Source organism: Pseudorasbora parva, chromosome 16, assembly GCF_024679245.1.
Source record: "Pseudorasbora parva isolate DD20220531a chromosome 16, ASM2467924v1, whole genome shotgun sequence".
NCBI classification, from domain to species: domain Eukaryota; kingdom Metazoa; phylum Chordata; class Actinopteri; order Cypriniformes; family Gobionidae; genus Pseudorasbora; species Pseudorasbora parva.
In genome coordinates, this window is record NC_090187.1 from 5984380 (window position 1) to 6007286 (window position 22907).

Sequence of the window (22907 nt, forward strand, 5' to 3'; positions counted from 1 at the left end):
AAGACTAAACAGAGAAGAAGGTAAACAGCTCCATCTAGCCTACTGCTCAATAAGTGACAAAATAATGGCAACATTTTCCTATTTTCATGTTGTGATATAGCTAGGGACTATACTCTCATTCCTTTGTGGGCGCAGCGGTGCAATGATATTACCAAGTGGTAACCTCCCGCGATCTCGCTTGAAGCCAATACGGAAGTAATGTAAACTGCAACTCCTCACTGGCCACTAGAGGCAGGCTCCAGAAGGGAGCAGAATCTCATTGAGCCCCAAGTTAAATTCCCACCTTTACAGCAGAAAAAAACATGTTTGCAGCCTGGTACAAATTGTGGTTTTGGCCTATTCGGCTAATTTTGACCCTCAAGACAACTGTGAGGGGGGTGAATTTTTTTATAACTCATTCGTTTACGTTATATAAAGCCTTAAAGTTCTGCATAATTAAGGGCGTGGCTACTTTGAGTGACAGGTGGATAGCAATTTATTTATTTAGTCATTGTGTCACCTAAGCTCCGCCCACATCCTGCTTTTTTGCCCATTTTCTGTTATTCGGGAGTGACATGCGATGACGCGCTCGCAAGATGGCAACAACCAGCTAGTCTCTACTTTACGCTTCAGAACGGCTTATCGGAACCCTATTGGTGACGTCACGGACACTACGTCCACATTTTTTTTACAGTCTATGGATATTACGCAGCGCCTGAAAATAGTCCCCAGCACACTCCCTGTGTAAGCAGGTTTTCACGTTAGTTATGTTGACGGAAGTTAGCTGTTAGCCGAAGTAAGTTATTTTCAGGCGCTGCGTAATATCATTACGCCGCTGCACAAATGGTATGGCAGCAAAGTTCCCTGATTATTATGTAGGAATGAGAGAATAGTTCCTAGCCGGTCTAGAAAATCGCAACTTTTCATTTTCCATAGAACACAATGTTACTGTAGACATCACAACATGTATGGCACGCACGGAGATGAGAATGGCATGTGTGGACTTATCTTACTCTGGGTGATACGGTGAATAAGCTGAAGTCCCAAAAAGTTTTTTGTGTGTATATATATATATATATACATAATATTGCCCAGCCCAAAAGACAATTTAAAACATTGCATGAATGCATGAAAGCTTGTCTTATTTCAGGTCTAGTTTTTCAGGAGCTGTAAAGCCTGTGTAGGGATTAAAAACAGCTGCTAAAGCATGTGCTGCAGCTTTGATGGAGTATAATGTGTCCCACTAAAGGAGCTTGCCATCAGTGCAAGTGTTACAAGTAATGCCAAGGCTCTTAGCGTTTTGCTGCTTAGCTCTGAGGATGAAGGCCTTACTCTGTGATCTTACTATCCCCATTCTCCTCCTCACTCTCTTCACGGAATGGCTGTAACCTGTATGGCAAGTCGGAGAGGACAAACAGCACTTCAGCTGACACACAGGACAATAACGTAACAGCACAGCAGTAAAGAGAAGCAAGCAAGAACTCGCATCCGATCAAATCGCGAGTTGTAACATTCACTCAGAGGAAAGTTGCAGCACTGGGCTGGAAGCAGGGTCAAAATTAAGTTTTTGTCACAACTGCAAATGCGAAGTGAATTATTAGCACTGATTCGGGTCGCCAATGTCACGTGATTTAAGCAGTTCTGAAGCGCCAAACTGCTGAAATCACGTGACATTGGCGACCCCGAATCTTTGATCGTTTCACTGATTCATTAACCGTTTGATTCTTTTCGGAGGCACATTGAGGAGAAGACAATGCTGAATAAAATCGTAGTTTTTGATGTTTTTGAACCAAAATGTATTTTCAATGCTTCAAGAGATTCTAATCAACCAACTGATGTCACATATGGACTACTTTGATGATGTTTTTATTAGCTTTCTGGACATGGACAGTAAAGTGGGCATTGACTGATTATGCTCTGGGACTAAAATATAAAATATCTTAAACTGTGTTCTGATGATGAACGAAGGTCTTACGGGTGAGGAACGACATTAGTGTGAGTCATTAATGACATCAATTACATTTTTGGGTGAACTAACCCTTTAAGGGCTCACTGAACTGTCTTGAAACACACAGCAATATTCAATGTGTTGTTGAATTTCCACTGAACCAGGAAGATAGGGCGGGACATATCGAACAGCTCCTCCCCTTTTTTAATAGCCAACAGCATTTAGTTTATATCATAGCTCGGTAAAGCTGCAGTTTCCTCTTAATCCTAACTGTTTCTCCTTCTAATCTCCTCTATATCGCTTTAAAATACAGCATTCTGTGCAGTATTCATGGTTCGATATGTTTTGCGGTCTGTGCCGACTCCGCTCATTGCTATTGTGTCTCTGGACCAGAGCAGACTACAGTGGTTTGTGTGACACTAACGTGAAACCAGACTTCATTCACCACAATGGAAAGCATATTTACACTTTCTGAATCCTTCCCTATTCCCTATATAGTGCTATATGTGTCATTCTCCATGTAGAAAATAGTAAATGTGTGAACAAATGACCAGGGGGCAGGGCTTCAGACTCTAGGGAGCATTTGATTGGACAGAAAATCTGATGAGAAGTTGAAGTGAAGAGTGATGTCATCAAAATCATTGCTCCGTATTGGTGGAAGTGAGAGACTGTAAGTTGTGAATGCTTATATCTTCTAAATGTGAATTTTGTCATTGTTTTGGAGCACACACGCTTATAGATGACAGGCTAACGTATTCATTCTAAAAGCCAAAAAACTTTGATATCATTGGGACTTTAAGCAGCACAAAAATTCAGCTTTGATCACAAGAATATAATAATATAATAATAGAAAAAATAACAACATAACAATATTACTGTTTCACTAACCAAAATGTTCAACAGTAGTGTATATTTGATTGGCTTATTGCAAGGAATATGCACATAGGACTATATGTTTTGAATTGACATAACATTTTTTAAAAGACAGACACACACCAGATGATTTCTTCAGTAGACGGTTTGAATGTAATAAGGCACATCGATGAACACAATGCTAATAGAAATGGACTAAAAGCTACACTATAAAACTATAATTCTATAAGTTGTTACTCGCTTTTGTTGTTTGGCCAATGTTAATTTTGGACCCGGGCAGAAAGAAACCAAGAAACAAAAGAGAAGAGGAGAGCGACACTTACTCTGGTTCTTCTTCATTCTCTTCCTCCTGGATATTTGGCAGTCTTTGTAAAACAAACAGTGAAGAGGTGAATTCTGAACACTGACTGTGTGGTTATGTGTGTGTGTGTGTGTGTGTGTGTGTGTGTGAGTGAGAGAGAGAGAGAGAGAGAGAGAGAGAGAGAGAGAGAGAGAGAGAGAGAGAGAGAGAGAGAGAGAGAGAGAGAGAGAGAGAGAGAAAGAGAGCACTCTGGATTGGTTGCAAAAAAGTTTTGTGGCCACTTTGTGGTTTATCACACCCCAGATCTCAGTCTTAACAAACACAGAACAGGGCAGGAAAAGCGTAACACAGGCTCACTCAATTCCTCTGAGTTTGTAGTGTGTTTGTGACTTACTGATCCTCACTGTCTGGTTCGTCGTTTTTCGTATCAATGATGATCTGTGCGGTGTGCTCTTCCGCCAGCTGTCTGACGGCCAATTCCGCCGCCTGTCGGGCCAGATCCTCCGCCATGCGAGCTGCCTCCACGCGTTCCTGCTGCAGTCTACACACACGCACACGCACACGCACACACACACACGTTTCATGTTTTACGAGGACATTCTATAGATATAATGATTTTTATAATGTGCAAACTGCATATTCTATCCTTCCCTAAATGTACCCATCACAGAATACCTGCACTTTTAATCACATATGCATATATTTTCATCATATATATATTCAAAAACATCACTTAGTGTGATCCCTTTAGGTTTTCCTCATGGGAAACACACGCACACACACACACAGAGACAGTAAGATGCAGAGGAACAAATGAGTACTCTTGACATGCTGCCTGTGTGTATTAATTATAAAAATGCCATTGTGTGATGAGTTGAACTCCATCTGGTAGACATAAAATAATTAAAAGGGGAAATTTAATGCAAAGCAGGAAAGTAATCTGTACAACAAGTGCAGCACATTATATTTAATACTCTCAACTGTCATTTTCTAATTAGTAGGCTATTATCAAACTGTCAAGCTTTGTTTGGTTGTTGTTCATTTTCCTTTCTGGGTTATCTATTTTTTAATGAAGGTGTCTTAAAGGTACAGTGGCAAAACAGCCTCCTGCTATGGGTAGGTGAGAGGGTTGAAGGGTCAGTGAGAGGGTGGAAAACGTTTATAAAATGAATTTATTTAAATTACATCTATAACGACTGCAATAAACCTTGGCAAACCATTAAAATTATACAATATATTGTAGCTCTTAATAACCCTATAAAGCCAACTGCATCATATGTCCTTTTCTCAGGCCTCTAAAAAATATCAACATGATCAAAACTTAGCTTAACTTTCAACTGATGGATAGTTTTAAACTTTTTAGCAAGTAAAAGGTTGCCTGGATGCCAGTCGGACTTTGAGGTCAGGAAGTTAGGTTCTGGACTTTATCCGTTGTGGAGCAACTATGCTTGAACCAGAGCTGTTCGGACCAATCAGATTGTCAGGGCGGGCTTTAGACGATGATGGACAGATGATCAACAGTAACGTAATCATACACGTCATCAAAGGGGCTTGGGTTGAATTCATTCTAACCCTAAACAGAGAACTTGTTTGTCTCTGCATTCACCTTTACTATTTCTCTCAGAAATGATGATCGTGTTGGTAAGTACTCTGTGTATCCTTAAATTCTTTTCACAACACCGGCAAAGATCGTTTACACTCATCTTCTTTTACTTCTTCCAGTGTGCGTGCAGTTGAGTTCTGTTGACAGCTATGCAACATACGTTACTTACTCCGTCGCTCTGATTGGGTGTAGATCTATCCAATTGAGTGCAGAGGCATTTTCACCCCATAATCACAGCCCAATGGAGCAGAATCAGACTCATATTCTGACTTAGTACATAAATGTCCCCCTTCAGGTCATTGTTCATGTGTATTCTTGTTGTGGATTTTTTTATCAAGAAAATATAAAAACGACAATAAAATCATGAGAATAAACTCATTAAATATTGAAAATAAAGTCTATGTGTTTCGAGAAAAAGTTACATTTTGAGAAAAAAAGTTGAAATAAAATCTTAAGACTAACGAATTCGATCAGTGTTCATTGCATAGCCTATGGGGCATGGCAGAGTTAGATCATTTAGTCAAGCCATTTTTCAGACTTTCTTTCAGTAACAAATAAATACTATCAACTTTAGCTAATTATGACAAAATTATAATTAGCATTCGAACTTTAAAGAGAATTTGCAAGCGGCTAGGTCTTTTTAGAAGGAAAAATCAGTCCAATTTGCGCGATGTACTCACTTTTGGACAACATGAAATGAAATTTAATGTAATCAGTTTTTTCTCGAAATTTGACTTAATTTGATTTAAAATTTAATTCTCATGAAGTTTATTCTCATGATTTTATTTAGACTTTTTTCCCTTCAAAATGTAACAAGTTTTTTTTCTCGAAACACAATGACTTTATTCTCGATATTTAACTAGTTTATTCTCAAGATTATATTTCGACTTTTTTTCTTCTTGAAATTTAACGAGTTTAATTTTGCATTATAATGACTTTAATCTCGAGATGGTTTAATTATTTTTATTATTGCTTGGCCCTAATCATATTCCTTATCAAACTGAACATTTACTAAAACATTTTTATCTGGATTTCTTTGATGAATGTTCATGTGTTCATCTGATAATTATATGAATTTTATGTGAGTATTTTGTAGTTTGTAATACTGTTATAAAGACAGTATATGATTTACATTACAAACTAATATGATTTAATCTTTCAATCTTATTTTTTGGCCCTGCACCATATTGCATATTTTTGCTCAAAAAGAAAATGTAGGGTGTTTTTTCCTTCTTGAGTAGGAGCTCAATATTACCACTATCATACTGTATGAGCATATAGTTTAAAGTTTCAAAAACTGCTCCATGAGATTTGAAATTTTCCTGACTAATATGTCATATGTCAGGCTTTACAATGTTAAATCCACCAAAGGTCAATGGGATCCAAACATGACTCTCACCTGTCCTCTATGCTTGCTATGGCAGTCTGCTCCGCTTCCTTCTTGATGCTCTCAATAAGAGGCGTCCAGCGCTCAGTCTGCGTCTCCGCGTCCTCCTGATCCTGCATGGCCAGCACGTGTGGCAGGATGTTGGGTATCACCTGCAGCAGAGATGAGCCGTCCAGCTGCACCTGCTCCTCAGCCTGGACGTCCTGGCCCGAGCCCTGCTCCCTCTGCTGGGCCTCCCAGTCTGAGTCCACCTCCTCCAGCACCATATCACACGGGTCCTGCAGGATGCAGACTGCACCGACAACAGGAGAGACCACAGGTCAGAGGACCAAAAACTAAACACTTCCTTTTCTATTGAGTATATTAACATTGACCCCATTTGAGGCCAGAGTTTTTTTCTTTTGTGCTGATTTTGGGCAATTGTCAGCTGGTCAATTGCCAACCAGAGGTCTTCAACCCTGCTCCTTGGGACCCATGCAGGGGTGGACACATATAATGTATGTGGCAGAGGAGTAGGCAAGCTTTGAGACATACTACTTCATCATCTTTAACAGTCCTGTTGCTTAGATAAATACCCTCTCTGTTTAAACTGCCCTGTCAATCATCTTGTGAAAGTTTAAACCCTCCACATTCAATTTAAATTAATTTCCTAACGTAACGGAGAGAATTGTAGTTGCATGTTGATCTGCAAGTTGTGGGTATTTAATGCGGAGACTCTCCTCATGTGTTTGCAACTTGATGATGCGTTTAAAAGTTAATGGCCAAACGTATCATTGCAAAAGTTCTCAATGAATGTTGCAGATGAAATATAATGCAGATAACACTGAATAAATATCTTTTTGTCAGGTTAAATACTGATAGTTGGTCACTCAAACCCCTTCATCTAAACCTCTCTACTTAACCGTCGGACTCACATATCCGTCATGTTTGTAGTTTTTTAACACTTTTTTTTACTCCGCGTTTGTAGTTCTGACCGAAATCACGTTAAACTCGCATTGGGTTGTGAGAGTGTGCGTCAATCTGTACTTCAAATTCTGACTGGAAATAGTAAACCATCCGGGTATCTTTGGCATACTCTTTTCAACATACTACGATTTGGGACATACTAATTCTTATTTCGAATACTATTTAGTATGGATAGTATGCGAATTGGGACACAGGGCATATCTTTGAAAAACTCATTTACCATTTGGGACGACTTAATTCAGATTGTGAATAGCCTACTATTTGCATGCGAATTGGGACGCAGCACCACTGTCCTGCGAAGTTTAGCTCCAACCCTATTCAAACACACATTATAAGTAACACGAGTTATGTAATCAGATTACTTTTTTCAAGTAACTAGCAAAGTAACGCATTACTTTCAAAATTTGAAACAAAATATCTGAGTTACTTTTTAAAATACTTTGTTTTCCAATTTATTGACAGCTCTCTTGTCCCCATTTTGAGAAAAATCGTTAGTGCAGAGGCATTGTGTTTATTGTAGTTTCTAGACTAAATGTGAGCATTACTCTTTTCACTTACACCAAAACAGATTCAGTATTCCTCAAAAAGAATAAACAGTCAAATGCAAAATCAGAATATTACGCAAACCTGCAATAATGAAATGTTAAATTACACAAATATACTTTGTTTTTAATCTCACTTTAACCCACGTCTTTGCTGCTGACCTTTGATGATCCAATTCGACCATGCTAATAAGCAAAAATGACTTTAGATAAACATTGCATTTGTGTTTCTTCATTGTTTTTAATTGTTGAAGAATATTAAACTTTCTTTGCGTCATGCAATCCAAAATGGCAGCACAGCTGAAAGGTTTGTTTGAGCTGCGCCCTCTACTGTACAGGTGTGGAGTTGCATTTCTTTCAGCAGGAGGCTCATTCATTTCATTTTGGTGTGAAAGGGCCTTTACATTTGTCAAACATATAAATTTTATTTATTTTATGTTAAAAATAAACACACATACCCAGTTCAAGTGAGAAAAAAATTACAAATTAATGCAAATAGTTACTTTTTAGGGAGTAACGCGATATTGTAATGCATTACCTTTAAAAGTAACTTTCCCCAACACTGTGTATGTGTCCTAAAGTGCTAACATTACATTTACCAATAAAAAGGAAATACATTTTAAAAATGCATCAAAACTGCAGATACTAAAGAATAACACAGAACAATATTGCAAGCATTTTACTGTACACATCTGCTCTGACCACACAACAAACAATCGGCTTTTATAAATCATTTATTAGTGATTTCATACAGCAAACAAAGTAAGGTAGCTGCCTGTGCTGTGTAAGCAATAGCCTTTTACAATAAAACATAAACAGCATCAATTTACAGCATAATACTATTCCACCCTGTTGACGCCTGGTATTGAAGAATCGTGCACAGTGGCTTTGCTATCATGCTTAGCATGATAAAAAAAACAGGTAATGGGTTTGCTGTTCAAAGCATTTAAGCTACCTGTTGCTTTTATAGCAGGCAATAGATTTTGGCAAACGCATTTAGTGGCATGGGGATTTATGAATATTTAACTTTTTTTTGGCTTTATGGCAACAATATTGGGTATAACTGCTCAATGAAAGGTTTTTTTTATGTTAAAATGCTATTAAAATAATATTTTGGTTTAATATTTATAGACAATTAAGTTGATTTCTTCAAAAAAGTGTGTAGTTTGTGGGTCTGTAGTGGAATATCTGATCAATCAAAGGCAGAAATGTTGAATTCACATTTAGTGAGAATGGCGGAGCACTTTACATCTTATGCAGCAAATGACTTTGTAAACTCTTGACTGGGCCACTGTGTGTTTACTGCATGTCTCTGGGATAGCCTAAGCACAATACACTAAATAAAAAGCCAGCATTCAAATCTGATGCTAATATAGTTACCAGAAATCATCAGTTTACATGAAAAAGCACATTCATATGTGTTGTAGCTCTATGGAACTAGAGGATATTGTTGTGTGTGTCTGTCTGAACATCTCTCGCTGTCTCTGTGTTGAGGTAATGACTCTCCCAGTCGTCTTCTCCTTATGTTTAGGGGGCTTTAACGACCTTCTCCCCTGAAACAGAAGGAGAAGAGGAGCTGAGTTAACACCTCCACCCTACAAATAAGCAGTTTGAGAGAATAGCAATGCCTCTGATATGTTCAGATATAATCTTGGGGACAAAACAACCGTGTCCTGCAAGTCATTATATCTATTACATATATGTGTGTGAAGATGCATTAAAACAACTTACCGTTCTGAATGATATCAGAGCTGTCCTGCAAATAAACAAAGGAAATGGGTAAATGGAAGAAACGGTGTGTCAGCAAATGAACCCAGTAACTAAACGCTCAACTTCACATTGTTCCCTTTAGTATGATGAAAATAATCTGTTATTTAAACTGTAATTAAATTGTATATAGAAAGTGATCAAAGAACGCTCAAAGAACTGTCAATCAAACAGCGCAAGCTTATTAGTGACTGAGTTCTGGACTTCGGCACCAAAACTCCTGTAATAATCAATGAATCTCTTATTTACATAGAAATCGAGTTGCAATGAAGAGATTGCTGCATTCATGTGCTCCACATCTCTGTAATCAGTTACAATGCTCATCACTGCAAACTTTCATGCCACAATCTAAATATAATGCTATAAATCAATACTTGTGAGAGCTGTGATAGTTTAAATGTGCTAAAGGTTTTCGAGAGAGTTCCAGATATAAAACTCAGTTAGGCTATTTCATATGCAAAGACATTAGTCAATCACAGCGGGGGGCGTTTACACTGAAGTCTCACAGAAGACACGCGTCTTCAAACAGAGCCTTCAAATCAGAGGGCTAAAATCCGAGTAGGAAAAATGCCTTTTATTTCTAAATTATTACCATTTTTGATGTAAAAACAATACTAACATATATAATAATACTAACATTATAAGTGCACCACAGGAAACACTAAAACAAAACAAAAATTTACCTCTTTTGGTTTCAGTACTGGTTGAGGCATCATGCGTCCTAACCCCTGTACAATCCAGCCAACCATACTAGAAAACAAATAATACAGAATGCATGTCATTAGCCTTACCTACATATTAAAATCATTAAAATGTATCTAAACAATAAAACTCTCAGTATTTATGTTATGTTCAAGATGGAATAATAGCATACTGATAACCGAATGCTACCTGACAAAAAATAAAAATATTAATGACTGCAGACCTGGCAACCATGGCTTGAACTACGGGTGATTCATAGGGTCAAATACAGCTTGCCTTTATTTTTTAACTGTTAATGCGCTACTGTCATAGATGGGGTAAACCCAGCCCGATCTGCCAGCGATTTGATTTCGCCCTTCAGCTCAGGCTGGAACCTGTACATATATTTATCCTGCTTCTTTTACAAATTTGCGGGAACCAATTACAAACCGACTTATCCACCTGGCACACATTAGCGATTTTAACAGAATGACGGATTAAGAAGCGAAGGATCGTTGGTGTGATTGGTTGACGGACTATCCAATTGAGTCATTTGAGCTATGCCCGTTGATCACGCCTCTTGCACAGTAGAAAATTAGAGAGTTGCAGACATGCATCAAGTGTATGTCAACTAAACTAATCTTGAATTTTTTAAAAACTGAAACATACTTTCAAAGTATGGCCATGGGTGCACACACTGTGAAGAGGAACCATCTTCTTCCATTTTGCTAATAACTGATCAGTGTTCAAAAAATGTTGGGAAACTATACATGACCCTATAAGAGAGATTACTGATAGACCATCTGCAACAGCAACAAAAAACCCTTCAAAGAAGGAAAAAATCATCCATCGACTTTCAAAGCAGCTGCTAAGACAGACTTCCGACTTCGAGGACTTTGATAGAAATGTAGTGGAGTAGAAAGTACAATATTTGTCTTTCAAAAGTGGAAAAGTGAAAGTGAAAGTTTCACGAAACAAATAATACTCAAGTAGAGTACAGATACTTAAAAAGTGTACTTAAGTACAGCACTCAAGTAAATTAGTTACTGTCCACCTCTGAGTGAAAATAAAGCTTTTATTGATGGAGATTATTGGCGGATACATCGGTGCATCTCTGATATATATGTATATATGTATATATATATATATATATATATATATATATATATATATATATATATATACACACACACAAAAATATACATTAAACCAGGGTGTCAAGGTTTAGTTGGTTTACATAGCCATTGTAAATGAAGGGGGCGGACACTTACTTGGTGCCTTTGGAATCCTCAGCTACTTTAGGTTGCTCCGGAGCTGCAGGAGCAGGTGGAGCTGCAGGCGCAGGTGGAGCTGCAGGCGCAGGTGTTGGTGCTGGTGCAGGTGGAGCTGCAGGAGCAGGTGTTGGTTCAGGTGCTGTATATAAAAAAGTGTCACATGCAGAATTGTCTCCAAGGAAGCCCAACCAAGCATTTTTGATTTTTTAAAATTCTACCTTGCTTGCAGGGTGTCACAGGAGCAGAAACAGCCCTCTGGGCAAGTGCTTCCGTACCAGTGGGAGGACGAAGATGGAGAGGAGAATGAGGGACTACCTTCTCAAAGCCATGTTTAATCCATTCTATTACCCTGAAAGAGAAAGAGACAGGCAGATCAAAGGAAGAGTTCAGCCAGAATGAGAATCCTGATTAGCTTCTGACAGCTCATTAGCATATACCTGGGAGAGAAGGGCACGTTAGCAGCGTCTGGCTCCTCATCAGACACAATCTCCACCACAGGAATATGAGGCAGGGGTTCAGCATCTGCTGAGAGGGAGAATCATGTCACGTGTGTCCTTTCCATTCTCATCAGTCCTTCACGAGGCAAATTCTTTTAAAATTTCCAAAGTTTATACAGCTCTCTAGATCAAGTTCTTATCAAGAGGCTGCACTTACCACGAATGTCTTTGACCTCTTGAACCTGTGAAGAGACACAAACACAAAGGGCGCTTACTGTGTGTGGCCTATGATTTAATATTGGTGTTAAAATTAAGAGGCCAGGTGCTCAAGATTGGATTTTTCTCTGTATTATGCCATGGAGCCATAATTCATTCGTAAAAGTGTTTGCAAGGTTTTTAAGAACATATCTGTGTTTCTTCAACTTTGTGGACTTTTGGTAAACTTTTGGTGAGTAAACTTAGAAACTTAGAAAACAAAACTTTTTTAAAACATCATGTATCTCATATTTCCTCTCACGCTGAACAGATTGTGTAAACAAACGGATATCATATCGTTTTCACATGCAAAATATATTTCACACTTGAATTATATTTTAAGTTTGAAAATCTGGGTCTGTGAGACAATAAAATATACATAAAATTCATTTGGAAAAACCGCATTAAAGGGGGGGTTAAATGCTGTTTCATGCATACTGAGCTTTTTACACTGTTAAAGACTTGGATTCCCATCCTAAACATAGACAAAGTTTCAAAAACTAATGTTGGAAGTTTAATGGAGTATTTCTGTGTCAAAAAACTCCTTCCGGTTTCTCACAAGTTTCGGAGAGTTTTTTTTTAAATATGGGTCGGCTTGACGTCGACAGAGCGGAAGGTCCTAGTATGGGCCGTACGGGCACTTCTCCCGGCTCTTCTCCCGGAAGGGTGCACGCGCGTGACTGAGGCGAGAGCGGTCCCAGCGATAAAGGTTCGGTCCTGCTTTGGAAGCAGCCGGTGAGTAAAACTACTTCAAATGTCTGTGTTGTTGGCTATCGTCGCGCAAGTAAACATCAGTAAACAACACGATCGTGTATAACGTTAGTTAATTTATCAATGGAGCATGCAATCTATGGTGTGTGTTTAAATACATTTGTTTAGCTGACCAATAGGTGTCAGTTTGTTTATTGGAAAACCACCCAAACATCAACCTAGCCTAGGGTACGTTCTCACAAAGCGTGCTTCGTCATTCAAATGCGCTAACGGTTACTCCATTGTTGTTCTATGTGTAACGTTACACTAGTCTGACGTGCAAAACCGTTTTGCAGACTCTCTCGTGCAGTAGCTGCGCGCTCGCCATTCTTTAGCTCCGCCCACACGATACGCCTCCAGCCGCTCGTTTTTTTCCGGAAAGACTCGGTACAGCCCAAATTTCTTTTATAAATATAATAAAACTAAAGACTTTTTGGAGATATGAAGGATGCAATACTACTCTATAGGTACTCAAGATTGACATGAGATTGACTGAAACTGAGTGTTTCACCCCCCCTTTAAATAAATAAACACACCATGAAGTTTTAATGTAATCCTCATGTAATAAAGTTACGGCCACGTTAAGGTTATGTTAATAAAAATGAAGTCACCATGAAATCAAAATGGACAATTTTTTTTATTTTGAAAGAATACTTCTGTGTGTATTATAAATGAACTATCTATGCTTATTATTATCTCTCTTTCTGATGATGCGTTAACTGGTGCGGGGGCGGGACAACCTGTCACTCACATGAGATCCACCAATAGCAAACCACAACCATCCAATCAGTTCCCAATGGACAAAATCAAGTCCCGCCCTGCATTTTATCTTGCTCGAGAAGCAGTTTCACTCGGATATACGTCACAATAGGGAAGAAAATACTATCGAAACGCCAACTTTAAGATTGAAGAAACACCTATATGTAACCCATATGGAAGTAAGCAAGTATGTGCTTTTAAAGCTGCTAGCCATGCAAGCATTTCAGGTGTCCAATGCAGCGTGATCATGCCATAGTGATGTACATCTAGCAGGATATTTGAAAAGCAATGAGGCTCAAATTATAAGTATTTCCAACCCGATCTCGCGGCAATTCATACATATTTTGTGAGGTGTCTAATTTGTACTAATTTGTACGACCTCACTCGTATGAATTGGTACGATTTTTGCTAAATCGTACGTATTTGAGGAGTTGGTCAATTCATATGATTTTGTACGAATGACCTAACCTCAAACCCTGCCTTTAAACCACTGCAGTATAGACAAATAATACGATTTCACATACGGGTGATGTCGTACAAATTCATACAAATTAGCCACTTTGTACAAATACGTACAAATTGGTCGTGAGATAGCGTTGGTATTTCTTAAAGACTCAAGCTATCAGCAACCAAAGCAGTCCAGACAGGCTTGTCTGCAGCAGCCAGCTTAAATTTACAACTTTAATTTGTTGTAACACTATATTCTATAATAACATAGCTGTGAGAAATCAAGCAGAACTATATATAAAGTCATTAATATTCAGCTGTTCGGGCTGATCCACTCTTGTGGTGTAGTTTGTAGAACAAGTACTTCAAAACGATGTCCCTGTACATCACCTCATACTTAAAGGGGACATATGATTTTGCAATTAAACCGTATATGTAGACATCTTTCGATATTGACGATTAACATCCACAGATCATTTACTGAAACTGAGCTGAGAACATCGGACCCCCCAGATTTAAACATCAGCACCTCTTCAGCTTCTCGTCTGTCCTGATGATGTGTAATATAAAGTCTAGAACAGGGCTGATTTGTGGGACAGAGGAGGGAACAGCCAGCATGATCCTGATATAGCTTGCTCCAAAAACACTGTACTTACTGGAGGATCCACTTTAACCACTGGAACAACTGCAGGCTAAATGGAAATGAAACAAAACTCTCACAGAAGCTCCTAGACAAGCTAAAACACCTTTGAGACTAGTCCCGTGGAACTCGAGTTGCATTTTTTAAATCTAAAACAAAAATGTAAAATCTAATGCATAAATATATAATAAATAATAATTCAGAAATAAGTAAATAAATAAACTAAAATGTTTTAAAATATAATTCCTGTTTTTATCTAACAACCAACAGAAACATTCTCAGTAAAAATATTAATGTTTTTTTATGTAAGCATGTTTTCACCATGAATGATTAAAAAAGGTAATTTTTCTTTGTTTCTCACAATGCAGACTTTTCCTCAAAATTGTGAGATATAAATTTGCAATTGTGAGATAAAAAGGCAGAATTGTGAGATAAAAAGTCACAATTATCTTTTGATTTTTCTATTATGTGGCGGACACAAGCTTCCAAATATTTTTTACATCTTGGTAATGTGTGTTTTCATAATTAACTCATAGTTTGTTATTTAAAATTCTCTGTCCCACTTTTTAAGTGTCTTTAACTACTATGTACTAACATTTTAATTATTTATTTCATATAATGCACTGTGTTGTGTACGTATTAACATTGTAATTACATTTAAAGATAGCAGCATTTAACTATATATGTAATAAATGTTTGTGATTACATATATAAAAACTACTCCATGTCTTAAACCCAGAACACCAAACCTGTCCCTAACCGTACCCATATCTCACCTCAATAGCAGCACAAGTGTTTTCAATACAACATGAACACAAGAAATACATTGTACCTAACTTTTTTCAAAATAGGTAATTGTTAAAAACACCTAAATTAAAGTGTGACCAAATTCTCAATTGAAATTCATGTGAAATTACTGGATTTACTGGATATTAAACACACGAATGATCATTCCTCACAAATACAAATGTCCATGCAGCATTAAAAACAAGTCATTAATATGCTCCAAAAAATGCTCAACTAATAAGCTTATGCAGAAAATTGCAGTAAATCCAGTAAACTTGGTAAATAACCAAATAAGTAATCACACTGCACAAAGCCTCACCGTCTTATTGGATTAGTGAAATATGTGTGCCTATACCTCAGTGACCTCCTCTGGCTCGGTGTGACCCTTGTATTTCTCATCTGGCTGTGGAACCACTTTTCCCAGTCCCTGCACAATCCATCCTATCATTCCAGCCCTAATGGAAGAAGAGATACAGTCCATCAGCTGCTCTGGGCGTAAGTGAGGATGTGAAAGCATGCAAATAAGATGATTTACTCTAAGTCAACTCTAGATGGCAGCAGGGGACAGTGAAACAAACAGGTCTGCCCATAGGCCGCTCACACCTGTGAAGCAGCAGCCTTAGCATAAAACATAAAACTATATATATATATCATTTTATGTTCTATGGAAGCCAGTCTACATATTGGAATACTAAAGTTTATGTCTGTTCAGCATGAGGATCTTTTGCCTTGAGCTGTTAATATGGAAATACAGCTCAGTGCAATAAAGTCCTTGCGTGTGTAGCATGCAAAATAAATAAATAAATATATTTTCCAAGCAGGTCTGCAGCAAAGCTTTGTATTTTTGTGCATAAGCTATCTCCACTATAAGCCTACTCACTGGTCTGATGTACTGCCATCCGTGGTGATACAGTGATAAAAAATTTGTGTTAACCTCAATAAAATATCCATTTAACAAGCAAAACAGATACAGATGTGAAACACACAAGTATTCACATGTAACTACATGCCATAAACCATACAGAATAAAACTCAATCCATGCGACTGAAACTATACCTGTTGCTCACTGCATTTCCATCTTGCTGTTCAATCCGTGGGAAACAAAAAGAAAAAAGTTTCAACAATAATACAAGACAAACTCATTTGCCCTATACATGTATCATATCAAGCTGTTTTTTAAACTAAAAGACAGATGTTTAAATGCTTGAAATTAGTTCACAAATGCAATTTATACATTCATCTCTGGAAAAAATTACGAGACCATTTAACATTGAGAAATCATGTATTTGGATTCCATTTCAAAATTGCATTATATTCAAATTAAAATAAAAAGGTTTAATTTTAAGTATTTCAAAAGGTAAATTATTTTATTATGATAAATAAATCAAGAAAGTAAAATTTTACTTAGGTATTCAGAAACAGACTTGTTAAATGGAAGAAATGAAAGAGATTTAAGTTTATTGTAACTTTTTGTTGTTGTTGTTGTTGTTACAAACACTCATTGGTTCTCGCTGAAGCTCAAACGTGATGCGTAACACGAGAATGAACCTCATTGGTTCTCGCTGAAGCTCAAACGTGATGCGTAACACGAGAATGAACCTCATTGGTTCTCGCTGAAGCTCAAACGTGATGCGTAACACGAGAATGAACCTCATTGGTTCTCGCTGAAGCTCAAACGTGATGCGTAACACGAGAATGAACCTCATTGGTTCTCGCTGAAGCTCAAACGTGATGCGTAACACGAGAATGAACCTCATTGGTTCTCGCTGAAGCTCAAACGTGATGCGTAACACGAGAATGAACCTCATTGGTTTTCGCTGAAGCTCAAACGTGATGCGTAACACGAGAATGAACCTCATTGGTTTTCGCTGAAGCTCAAACGTGATGCGTAACACGAGAATGAACCTCATTGGTTCTCGCTGAAGCTCAAATGTGATGCGTAACACGAGAATGAACCTCATTGGTTTTCGCTGAAGCTCGAACGTGATGCGTAACACGAGAATGAACGTCATTGGTTTTCGCTGAAGCTCAAACGTGATGCGTAACACGAGAATGAACCTCATTGGTTTTCGCTGAAGCTCAAACGTGATGCGTAACACGAGAATGAACCTCATTGGTTTTCGCTGAAGCTCGAACGTGATGCGTAACACGAGAATGAACCTCATTGGTTTTCGCTGAAGCTCAAACGTGATGCGTAACACGAGAATGAACCTCATTGGTTTTCGCTGAAGCTCAAACGTGATGCGTAACACGAGAATTAACCTCATTGGTTTTCGCTGAAGCTCAAACGTGATGCGTAACACGAGAATGAACCTCATTGGTTTTCGCACGTAAAATGAACATGTTTGAGCCTTAACTAATGTGCGAGTTGATGAATTTTTAAATGTGAATAAAAGCCTCAATTCAATCTGTTCATCATATAAAGTTATCCTTTCTCTTCTGGAAATTTGGACTAAACTGCTCAATTCATAAGGATTAGTTTTATTAGTGGTAGTTGCATATATAGCTGTCAATGGAGGGACAAAAAATGATCAAAAAGATATTAATTTGCGTTCTGAAGATAAACAAAACTCGGATGGGTAATAATGAGAAATTAACAATTCAAATCATTTTGGGAAACTATCCCTTTAAGTACAGCATAAAAACTCCAAAATTAGTTACTAAACTAAAGTGTAGTAATTCATTATGAATACTCAAGAACTGTAATAGTGCAAGTATTCAGTTTCAATAAGTATTTATTTGTACACTCTAAAAAATGCTGGGTTAAAAACAACCCAAGTTGGGTTGAAAATGGACAAACCCAGAAATTGGGTTGTTTGAATGGGTCCATATTCAAATAAACAAAAACAACCCATTGATTGGGTTGTTTTTGGGTACTAAATTAGGTACTAGTGTTCAAACAACCCAATTTCTTGGTTTGTCCATTTCCAACCCAACTTGGGTTGTTTATTAACCCAGCATTTTTTAGAGTGTATGTACTTAAAATTACTCAATTTTCTTTACGATAAAAGGCTATTGATTATGTTTTTCATTATTTAGATTATTTATTTAGTTTTATTATGTTAGTATACTTAACATGAGTCATAAAAATACCTTTATTTCAGCGTTGCCCAGTTTAGATGCATTCACTGGCTGAGGGAGAGCACTGTTAAACCCCTGAGAAAGCCAACTCAAAACCCCATTCTGAGAGCTAGAGAGAGAGAGAGAGAGAGAGAGAGAGAGAGAGAGAGAGAGAGAGAGAGAGAGAGAGAGAGAGAGAGAGAGAGAGAGAGAGAGAGAGAGAGAGAGAGATGGGAAGGAGAGAAGTAATTAGGTCTGGTAGGATTAAAGCATCTAGGGGCAATGAACGCACATACGTACTACACACACACACACACACACACACACACACACACACACACACACACACACACACACACACACACACACACACACACACACACACACACACACACACACACACACACACACCCGCACACACACACACACACACACACACACACACACACACACACACACACACACACACACACACATGTTGGTCTATGTGGTTTACAGGGACTCTCCATAGGCGTAATGGTTTTTATACTGTACAAACCGTATTTTCTATCCCCTTACACTGCCCCTGCCCCTAAACCTACCCATCACAGGAAACATTCTGCATTTTTACTTTCTCAAAAAAACATAATTTAGTATGTTTTTAAGGCCATTTGAATTATGAGGACATTTGATATGTCCTCATAAACCACATTTATAGTGTAATACCAGTGTAATACCCATGTAGTTATACAAATTTGTGTTCTCATAAACCACATAAACAGGCTCACACACACACACACACACACACACACACACACACACACACACACACACACACACACACACACACACACACACACACACACACACACATCACCTGTTTTCCTCTGAGACCTCCTCCTTTGACTTGGAAGGGTTGGATTCTGTAAAATAACACCATGAAAAATGTATCTGTGATATGGGGATTCAATGTTAGTCATTGATCAAAACTGCAGAAAATGTTGATAGATGGCTTGTTTTGATAGAGTTACCTGGTTTTACTTCCTCTTTTTTCATCACACCCTAAAGAACAGGACGTAGAGAGCGAAGACATGCTTAAACTGTGAAAGGCGACTCGGTGCATGTACACATTTACACAAACACACACTCACTGCTGATGTGGACGCATTGGTCTGGTCCTCCTCTCCCAGTGTCCCAGGAGACTCTGGAGGCTGGGGAACAACTTTTATCACCCAGCTAAACATGCTGTCAGATATACAGATTAACACAGCAAGGGTCAATGTCATATAAACATGTTCACTATAATGAACAAGAATTGTCAAAAAAAGATACTTTATAAGTGTTTGGGAGTAACTAAACAAAAAACAACTCCACTAGGCTCCAGTTTGAACCCAGCGAGCATTGCAGTGTGAATCGTGACCAGATGCTACATCGCCGTTCTTAGTGCCTGCACTCAGGTAATAATCGAACCATTTAACATAAACAGTCCTCTCTCTTATATAAAGAATTAGAAAGTCTGATTCATTCTAGTGAATCATTTCAGTCCAAAGAGCCCTTCCTGTTAGCAATTCTAATGGTCTGCTTGAAACTGTCTCTCTCATATTGGGAAATCCAATCCATTTTAGTCAATCTGTTCTTTCGTGCAGATCATGTACATTGAGAGATTAAAATATGACTCATCGATACATTCAAGTCAATCGGTTCATATTAAACGGTCCTATACAGCATCGGAGTCCACTTCATTCTAGTGAATCAGTTTGTTCGGCCAGTTCATGTACAGCAATTTAAAAAGATTAAAATACGATTCACTGATTTGAGTGCCTGTACTCTGTGCAGATTTCAACTCATTTATAAGATTATATAGGCTATTTCTGCTGTATATTTACCTGCTCTAGTTTAATCCCGTCACTTTAACTGATTGTTCATTGATTTTAAAACTCCATTGATTTTTGTGTCAGCAAAAATAAAGCTTTGATTAAAGTATAAGAGAAATAATGAAATAACTATGGAAATAACAATAAATAATAATTAAGATTATGCCAAGCTACTAACAATTTTCAGCCTCTTTATGCTTTGGAGTTTCCATACTTAGACATTTGACCAGACAAAATGTCACATTTTGAAAAATTAATAAAAAAAAAAAATCTTGTAATTTTCATTCAATTTAAATGAATGTTGTTTTGCAGAATTATTCATGCACAGCAGCTGCAGTGACCAATGTGGCGAAAGAAGTGTACATTCACACTTAAAGGGGTGTCACATAATTAATACTGAAGTGTAATTTACATTTTATTATCATGGTTCTGCCAGACTGGAAAGCTGTAGTTTAGAGATAATTTAAAGTAAATTCAATACTGCAAGGTTAGACGTGAACCAGCCATCACTGCATGTACGCGAATGTATTTAATAGACTGTCAATCATTTTGCACATTTGAGTTTTCCGATATACCTTTGAGGTGCAAATTTTGGAGAGAAGGTGTCGGGTTAAAGTTAACACAGCAGCTGAAACTGCTTGCAGCACCTAGTTTGAAACCAATTGACATTTGTAATAAATCTAACTTTTTTCTTGCTTTTGGTCACAGAGGTTTTACTCCAAAGGGATCATGGCTGTTTGTGTGTGGGCTCCTGTCACTGTTAATCACTGATAAATGCATCTGACCCTAATCTCTCCTGGCTTGAACACCTGCGGAAACAGACCGAGCCAGCTGTACCTGTCTACCCACACTGTTTCACTTTACACCTGAGCAGAGAAAGATGTAGGCCGAGGCCGTGGACGCACGAAGAGCACTTCATTGTTCTGTGGTCTTACTGTTAACTCCATTTTCTCACTCTAACCTCTCCATTTCAGCTCAGACACTGAACTGTGCATTGTCAGACATGTATTCAAACCATGACCACATTCCCCTACTGCAGATTCAAATTTTAATACCGCATTCATTCACTTAAAACTCCCCAACCCGGTTTGGTCCAGTGATCGGCATCTGTTTTAATATCAGCCAATATACACTGGTGACTAATAAAAACAGCGATTATGGGTGAAATGAACAATGCAGAACAGTCTCTGAGCAGATGGGTGAAAACACAGAGCCAGAGCAGATTCATGGACTGGTGATTTACTGCGAGTCAAACCAGCTGTCAGGAGGTTGACGTTTGAGGAAATGAGCTGTGACCCACTTCAACTCAAGTCTACGTATTCTCTAAAAACAGAGTTTCATTTCTGTATATTTACTACATGGAAATTCAGTTGACCTTGATCCTGGTAAATATGATGACAGAAAATTTCAATCGAACTAATACAAAATGATGAATGACATTAGCTTACTACATTAGTAAACAAAATATGGTGTCTCTGTTACATGTTACTATAGTAATAACAATAAATTATGCATAGTAACATGCAACTAACTCTAACAAACCAAGCAGTAACCCTAACACTAATTATGTAGTAAGTACTTTAACACACTGTACCAAGGCCAATCTAAAAAAAAAGTGTAACATGATGTTAACAGACTTTATTATAAGGTGACGTAGTTACATTGTACTCACTCAAATAAGTATATGTACTTACCATAGAGTTATAGTTAGGATTAGCTGTTTGTAATTATGCAGAAGCCATTACTAATAAGTACATGCAGTAATGTTTAACTATGTCACTTTAAAATAAAGTGTTACCTTAACAAATCCTGTACTGCTAATTTTAATCTTAGTTGATGTATTAACTACCGTTACCTAATTGACCTGGTTGTTACAATCCACACAATTTGAAAAGAAATACAAAGAACAATAAAATACTTCATAAAACCCTATGCTTAAAATATACATGTATGCATCAAATGGACATTGATATTAATATTTCAGAATCTTATGTTGGCAGGCACAATATTTACCTGTAGTGTTCAGCAGAAGACAGTCATCCCAGAGAGAGGCTGAAGGCTCAAGGACAGGTGGGGAAGTGGAGGGATTATCCGTGAGAAAGCACAGCTAACGGGATTAGGCTTTCTCTGGGAGGGATGGACAGGGAGGACCTGGACTTGGACCTCATTAGCTTCACAGAATCCTTCTTGGAGCTCAGCCCATATATGACAACAACAGAGGGGTCCAGGACAAAGAGTGCTGTCAGAATTCATCGCCAAAACCCCTTAAATAGTTACCAAATATACAGTATAGTATCTAATTTTGGAAGTTTTTCCTGGGATGGTTTGGTAGTCTCAAGATTTTCTGTAGTGGGCACTATCTGTTTGAGTGGGGTAAACTAAAATTAAACAAATTTGTTAAATCAAATTAAGAGTTCATTGAGTTTTATGAACTTTTTTAATTTAGACAAACTTAAATTGAACTCAAACTGGGCTGGGAATTCTATTTCGCAGCATGACACTCGAAAGGGACAAGCCTACTCTGCTCTGATTGGCCAGATGAGCCAGTCTGTTGTGTCTGGTCGACTGTTTCAGAAGTTAAACATGCATTACCATAAC

The 22907-nt window shown here is 37.9% G+C and overlaps 1 protein-coding gene across 1 annotated transcript in view; it reads right to left on the bottom strand.

Moving 5' to 3' along the window:
• The window catches only part of cngb1a (cyclic nucleotide gated channel subunit beta 1a), a 53521-nt gene extending 31025 nt beyond the window's left edge, over positions 1 to 22496 (bottom strand). Inside the window, exons 1-18 of the mRNA XM_067419305.1 lie at positions 22323 to 22496; positions 19587 to 19680; positions 19467 to 19497; positions 19313 to 19358; positions 18490 to 18586; positions 16453 to 16478; positions 16276 to 16287; positions 15751 to 15850; positions 14626 to 14661; positions 11976 to 12000; positions 11759 to 11846; positions 11540 to 11670; positions 11319 to 11460; positions 10050 to 10116; positions 9331 to 9355; positions 6104 to 6383; positions 3496 to 3642; positions 3124 to 3165 (exon numbers count right to left, since the gene is read on the bottom strand). Of these exons, the coding sequence (XP_067275406.1) occupies positions 3124 to 3165; positions 3496 to 3642; positions 6104 to 6383; positions 9331 to 9355; positions 10050 to 10116; positions 11319 to 11460; positions 11540 to 11670; positions 11759 to 11846; positions 11976 to 12000; positions 14626 to 14661; positions 15751 to 15850; positions 16276 to 16287; positions 16453 to 16478; positions 18490 to 18586; positions 19313 to 19358; positions 19467 to 19497; positions 19587 to 19679 (1388 nt within the window). The 5' untranslated portion in view covers position 19680; positions 22323 to 22496. The remainder of the gene's footprint in view (positions 1 to 3123; positions 3166 to 3495; positions 3643 to 6103; positions 6384 to 9330; positions 9356 to 10049; positions 10117 to 11318; positions 11461 to 11539; positions 11671 to 11758; positions 11847 to 11975; positions 12001 to 14625; positions 14662 to 15750; positions 15851 to 16275; positions 16288 to 16452; positions 16479 to 18489; positions 18587 to 19312; positions 19359 to 19466; positions 19498 to 19586; positions 19681 to 22322) is intronic.
• Positions 22497 to 22907: the final 411 nt, after the last annotated feature.